Below are 7,420 nucleotides of genomic sequence, written 5' to 3' on the forward strand. Positions count from 1 at the left end.
GATCCACTGGCAGCTACCTGGTGGATGTCAGCAGGCTTAGAATTGCTATGCTCTGTCCTGAAGAGTGACTTTGATAAAAGGGAACGTCAAGAACCAAGTACACCCATACCTAAATCTTGTAAAAAGAAAATATTAGTGATAGGAGCGGCCACTGCGACAAGCAATGGCCTACTTATAAGTTTTTGGGTCATATACAACCTTCTGCCCATTTCTTAACAACAGCCCTGAATCTGGTGTGGTAGTAGCATAACTGTGGCTGATAGGCATAAGTGGCTTTATAGTTCCTGGGTTGGGCGTGAGCGAGGGTAGGCATATGTGAATGAGCGGTGGCTTTGTCACCACTACATTATATCATGGGGTGGGTATCTGTGTCCTACTACATTCACGTTAGCTTCAGTCCGTGTTAAATGTTTGTCCACTTCATCAGGAGTAAAGGCGTTGCTGGAGGTCTTGAAAATGGTGAAGAGGCTGTCAATAAGGTCGTCAAATTTTGTAATCAGAGCCTTCAAGGGCAATGTACTGACATCGGGGATGGCAGCATATATAGGTTCAGGTAGGCGTCGAACCCAAAGGGCACGAAGTAGGTTCACTTCCTGAGGGGAGATATTTGCGGTGGGTGGCACACGAGCGATGCTAGTCATTTCCCTAAGGGCGACCGAAGCCTTTTAATCATTCAACGGTTGTTGAAACAGCTGAAAAAGGTTAGCTGTACTGAGACCTGGCGCTGGTGAGTACTGCTCGCGAAGGTAAGATTTGAGGGTGTCATATGCACCTGGGGCCTTCCTTTAATCACAAAACCTAATTGAGATATCTGGGAGAGTGTGCTTGTGGATCGCCACGAGGACATATTCTGCTTTGCGGTTTGAGCGAGTTACACTTGATGCAAAAGTGAACTCCGGTGTGCTGGAACCAGGCGAGAGCTTCTCTGATGGCAAAGGTCAGTAGTTTCATGCTGACGTGAGGTGTTGTAGCGTAAGGTACGGTGGGCGGCATTGTAGAAAGGATAGACTGCACCGGTGGGTGAAAAAAAGGAGGTTTTAAAGCAGTCACAGCATTATGGAACCGTCACGGTGGTTTTGAGGTACCATACCGGGGTCGTTAATGTGGCAATGTCGATATTAGGTGCTAACAGAGAGGCAAGGCGAATGCAAATAAGTTTATTCATAAGGTTATCAGCTTCAGAGCAATGCTGTCAAAAAAAATTCAACCAATCTAGAAAATACGATGGCATTCTCATACATGTTTTCGTATTATTTGTCAGTGAGAGTGCGAGAAAAAAAAATACTGTCATAGTAAAGGGCGTGTATGAAGCATACGGGATACTAGCGTAAAAAACAAAAATTCTCTAGATCTCGAGACTGAACTAATAAAAAAGTTATTAGGCAATAATTTTATATAATGGCTACATCGTTTCCTGATTATTATACAATAGGCACTTAACATTGAATATTAAGAGGGGAAACCACCCAATTAATTTAATATAACTAAACTTTACGTCATGCATAATGTAACTTTGTTCGAAAAGTCGTATGACAAAAGATTTCCAAGTGTGTTTGTTTATAATTGTATAAGTTGAGAGAAAACCAGTAAATTTGCTCTGTATAGCTTTAAATTTGCACCGACATCTGAGTCTCTTGTTCATGGAATAGATAAGAATTTATACCCAAAATACCAGTAACAGAGTAGTTGATTTCATCGCACAATGTGGCAAAGGTTTTTTTATGCTGCTCAAGGTGCATATATATATATATATATATATATATATATATATATATATATATATATATATATATATATATATATATATATGTATATATATATATATATATATATATATAAATATATATATATATAAATATATATATATATATATATACATATATATATATATATATATATATATATATATATATATATATATATATATATATATATATATGTAGGTTCTACCCAATTCAAAGCTGGGCCATTATTTTGTGACGGGAACGTAACAAAACTCTTAGTCATAAAAGCAAAAAGTCTCGTTCATCTCAAACAAGGTTATGGAATACTCAAAACTATTAAAATGTATTTCAACATTGATAAATTAGGATAACATTTATAGTATTAAGTAAGATTACTGTATATTTATATAATTCTCTCATGAGATTTTTATCTTCAGCATTATATCAAATACAAGACATGTTTACATAGTTCATCCTTTATTTTGAAATAAGTATGGCTATCATCCACCGTTGAATATTGGTAAATTAAAAAACAGTAATCATATCACCACTACCAACCAACATCTTATTAACAAACTTGTAGTTATTTGTACATGAACCATACATATTATGAACGTTTGAATTATCCTAGTTCAATTGTCTCATTACCACTTGCATATACAGTACATTTATATGTCTAATTGTTTTTTTTCTAATATCTCTCGGTGTCTGTATGTATGTATGAATGTTTTATTTTTATATCTATTTGTTATACAAGAGTCATTTCCATGTTTTTAGATGTGTTTAAATTGATTCAGAACGGCAAAGGTAGTAAAAGCTCCCGATATCCCTTTCATGTCAGGCCGTGCATATTAGACTACGTAAGGAGACTGTTAGCGACAACATTATCTTGGAGATATTACATATTCCAAAGACTCGCAAACCTCATTTGGAATACGCGAGTGCAGGATGTATATTTCCTGTTACGGATAATGATATCTTGTCGTATCTCGGGTTACTGCAAGTGGGATACTGCCAAGGACGCCTAAAAGCATATTTTCTAATATCTCATGAATGTTATTCACATTCTCTATTTATAAGTTTTCATAAACAGAATGCGTAGCTATTTTACTGCTCGAAATGATTTTTGGGTTAAATAAATAGTTTGAAAAAATGTAGGAATTAACATTAATAGGGAATACTTTAACAGCCTATTATAATGCAGATGACTTAGTTCAGTTTAGTGAATCATGGGAGGAATTGCAAATAAGATACACAATTTGAATACAGAAAGTAAACTTGTAAGAGTGGAAATTAATATGAGTAAAACTAAGATATTTTTCAATTAAATACCAGGGACACAATAAATAAGGGTTATGGACGCACATCTGTAAATTGTTAAAGAATACACATATTTGGGACTGATAGTAAGTTTTTCTGCAAGACATGAGACATAAATTAAATGAACAAAAACATAGGTTGAGAGCTTTTGAAAGAAAAAATTAGATTATGAATAGTAAAATGACAGTCTCTGAAAATAATAGTGTGTAATCAGATGGTCCTACATATAGTAACTTATGCATTAGAAACTTAGAGCCTTACAAAAGCCTTAGAACCTCAGTTAGTTACAGGTCAAAGAGCTATGAAGAGAATAATGATAGAAATAACAATAAGAGATATAAAAAACAACATGGATAAGAGAGCAAACAAATTGAAAGGATATTCAAACATGTAAGAAAAAGAAATTAAGATAGGAAAGACATGTAATAAGAATGACATATAGTAGATGGACATTAGGAATTACATAATGAGTCTCTATAAATAGCAAAAGAATAGGAGAAGGAACAGAAGACAATGGATTGACGAGCTTGGAATATTTTGTGCAGAAGAAAGTAGGACATGTCAATGATGTTTGCCCCCCATTGGACTAGCGATGGCTGATGATGATGATTAGGATATATATATATATGAATGTGTGTATTAACAATCACACACAGATACATACATATACACACACAAACGCAAACATATATACGCGCACACACACATATACTCCTGACTTTGTCCTTTATATTTTTCGAGTATTACTTGTACTTGTGTTAAATACATCGAGTCTTAACCTGAACTGTATTTTTCACCTACCTGATGAACTTCGCCGACTTGCTAGCTAAATGTAGCAACCCAGAAAAGAGAATTGTCCGTAAAATTGAGAAATTGGAAAAGAAATTGAATTCTGCCGATGCAGCAATAATATTCAACTCTACTTGTTTGAAGGAGGGTCTCCTACCGAGATATACTGAAATCCACCTGCAAGACCCATCGGCCTTAAACGATCCCGAGACCCATTCATACCGAAGAAGCCTCCTCCAGCGTCAACTCCAGCAAAAGAAGGCCCTGAAGGACGAGCTCTACGCCCTTTGGGTCCGCCTTGACGATGAATGGGCCAGCTTGAGGGATGGAGGAGAAGCTCAGCTCGCTACTGACGTCCCCCTCGAGGTTGATAGTGACCCCGAGGACGAGGACGCCCCTGATGACGACGCCCCCGATGATCGACGCCCTGATTTAGACAACCCCAACCATGAAGAGGACCTAAGGGGTGGCTTGAGCTACCCCAACAACATTGTCCATGCTCTACAAGTCCTTAAGGAGAGGGACTTAAAGAAGAGGATGAGGACCATCTTGAGGAAGCTGGTCACCCTTAATGGCAGGAAGCTGCGGATCCCAGAGGCCCGCCAGGAATACATCAACATCTCCAGCTAAGTCCCTACGCCAGCACAGGAGCAGATCCTTAAGATGGGCCTCAACTGTCACTTTATCACCCGACCTAGACCAACCGACAAGTGCCCGGAGATAGAATTACTCCTAGATTCCACCCTCAACCTTTAAGAATGTGGTGCCCTCCAGACGACTGACGCCCTTCAGCCGCTTCTGTTCGCTAAGGCCCTTACTGATAGGGGCAGGTACAGCAGCGGCATCGTTTCTAAGGAGATGAGAGCTGCGGCTAAAGAGCTTAAACAAGTTGCTGGTGTCACCGTCCGACGGGCCGACAAGACAGCTGCTTTTGTGCTCATCAACACCGAAGAGTACAACGAGAAATTGGACGCCATCCTCGGCGACCTGACTAAATTCGAGCGCCTCACGAGCAACCCTGTGGAAGACATCAAGAGGGAGGCAAATCGCACCATCAAGGCCATTAACGCTGCAACCAATGCCATACACCTGCCCATGATTTCGGGGGATTTTAGACCTGGTTACCTCTACAGCAATGTAAAGACTCACAAACAAGGCAACCCACTTCGACCAATCATTAGTCAATGCCCTACGCCGACATACCAGCTGGCTAAGAGGCTGAACGCGATTCTGACGCCATATGTCCCCGACCGCTACTGTGTGGCCTCCTCTGCCAAATTCCTAGAGAGGATCAAGGACGTCCGCGGAGAGGGTGTCATAGCATCGATGGACGTCGAGTCTCTGTTCACCAATGTCCCTGTTGATGAAACCATCGACCTTATCGCTGATAGAGTCTACAGGGACGAGAAGACACCGGAATTGAACATCACAGAACAAGCCCTCCGGGCCGTCCTTGCCATCTGCACTAAGAGGGCCCCCTTTACTACGCACTGTGGGCACGTACCTACAGAAGGATGGCGTGGCGATGGGCTCGCCCTTGGGCGTGCTCTTTGCCAACTTTTACATGGAAGTAGTAGAGGAGAGGGTCTTCTCCCAAGTCGAGTTCCCCCTTGCTTACTTTCGTTACATTGATGATACCTTTGTCAAAGCTACTTCCACCGAAGCCATTGAGAACTTAAGGAGGACCTCCACTTCACCCTCGAAAACAGCGTGGACAACAGCCTCCCGTTCCTGGACGTCTTGATTTCTTCTACCAACAAGGGATTTCACACCACTGTCTACACCAAGCCTACATATCTCGGCATGTGTTTGAATGGCGATAGTGAATGCCCTGCCCGCCACAAGGCCTCGACCATCAAGGCCTTTGTACGCAGGGCCTTGTCAAACTGCTCATCATGGACAGACACCCACAAGGAGCTGGAAAGAGCCACACAGGTCCTCATCAATAATGGCTATACCAACAAGCAAGTCCAGCATGAAGTGAGGGCAGCTATTGACAAGTGGTATGGGTCCTCTGCGGTAGAAGGGTCCGACAGCGCCAGCCAGGGGTCCGACAACACCAGAGATAGGTCCGACACCTCCACCAACGGATCTAGTGACATTAAACTATACTACAGAGGCTTCATGCACGCAGAATATCAGCGGGATGAGAAGGCCATCAAAGAAATCATCACCAGCAACGTGTCACCTACCGACGAGACCACGAAAGGGAAACTTATCATCTACTATCAGACTGCTAAGACTCGCAGTTTGATTATGAGGAATAATCCAGCGCCCCCTGATAATGACCCTCTGAGGAAGACGAATGTAGTCTACTCCTATCAATGCCCAGTCCGAGGATGCCCCGGCAAATACATCGGTATGACTACAATGAAGCTTTCAAAGGGGATTTCGTGTCTCGTCCAACAATGTGCTATAAGGAATCACGCCTTACAGCGACACAACACCCAAATTAGTCGAGCAGACATCGTCGCTAATACCAAGATTATCGGCAGCGCCCCGGACAGCAGGCGCTTACGAGTATTGGAAGCCCTATTCATCCAGAAAGAGAAACCAGCATTGAATACGACTCAAGAGATGTTTCTCCTGCCATCATGTCGTCGCATCAACGCTAGGAATCAAGAACAGGACCCCCAGAATGATGACAACCCCGATCCTGACACTCCTACAAATGAAGAAATCGTCCGGCCGAGCGCTGATTTTGGCGGCGAGCAAGGTCTGGAATCCCAATCTACTCAGCGAGAGAGGAGCTTGCCAGATTTTTTGGCTGTCTCGGCGCGCGTCCTGACCAATCAGAATTCAGGATCCCTTCCCACCTCTCAGCCTGGGAGACCAAGCCGAGCTCGTCGTACCTCAGCCACCCGAGCCTCTAACCTCCGCTCGGCCAATCAAAATTCGAGGCTCCTTTCTACGAACCAGCGCCGGGATATATAAGGCCCCTGACCTAGCCACAGCCTCACTTCTCGCCTGAAGACGGAGCAAGCAGTTCCGAAAAGCGTCGCGATCTACTCCTGACTTTGTCCTTTATATTTTTCGAGTATTACTTGTACTTGTGTTAAATACATCGAGTCTTAACCTGAACTGTATTTTTCACCTACCTGATGAACTTCGCCGACTTGCTAAGTGAATGTAGCAACCCAGAAGAGAATTGTCCGTAAAATTGAGAAATTGGACAAGAAATTGAATTCTGCTGATACAGCAATATTATTCAACTCTACTTGTTTGAAGGAGGGTCTCCTACCGAGACATTATTATCATTATTATTATTATTATTATTATTATTATTATATGCATATATATGTGTGTGTGTATGTCTGTGTATACACACACATATACTGTGTATATATATATATATATATATATATATATATATATATATATATATATATATATATATATATATACACATATATATGTATATATATATATATATATATATATATATATATATATGCGTGTGTGTGTGTGTGATTGTGTGCATGTGTATGTGTGTATGTTTGTAATGCAACTAAGTTTTTTTTTCATATAATCAACAAACGCATAGTGTATTTTCATACGATATAATTTGAGCATCAGTGATATGCTAA

At 41.1% G+C, this 7,420-nt stretch overlaps 1 protein-coding gene across 1 annotated transcript; it reads left to right on the forward strand.

The window, feature by feature from the left end:
• Positions 1 to 4,691: 4,691 nt before the first annotated feature.
• LOC137619901 (uncharacterized) lies at positions 4,692 to 5,465 on the forward strand. The gene has a single exon (XM_068350187.1). The coding sequence runs from the start codon at positions 4,692 to 4,694 to the stop codon at positions 5,463 to 5,465; it is 774 nt and encodes a 257-aa protein (XP_068206288.1).
• The last annotated feature ends 1,955 nt before the right edge of the window (positions 5,466 to 7,420 follow it).

The sequence above is a fragment of the Palaemon carinicauda genome, chromosome 26 (assembly GCF_036898095.1).
Source record: "Palaemon carinicauda isolate YSFRI2023 chromosome 26, ASM3689809v2, whole genome shotgun sequence".
Classification (NCBI taxonomy): domain Eukaryota; kingdom Metazoa; phylum Arthropoda; class Malacostraca; order Decapoda; family Palaemonidae; genus Palaemon; species Palaemon carinicauda.

What these genes read in the sequence shown, in the direction of transcription:
- LOC137619901 (XM_068350187.1), top strand. Translation starts at nt 4,692, where the DNA reads ATGAGAGCTGCGGCTAAAGAGCTTAAACAAGTTGCTGGTGTCACCGTC.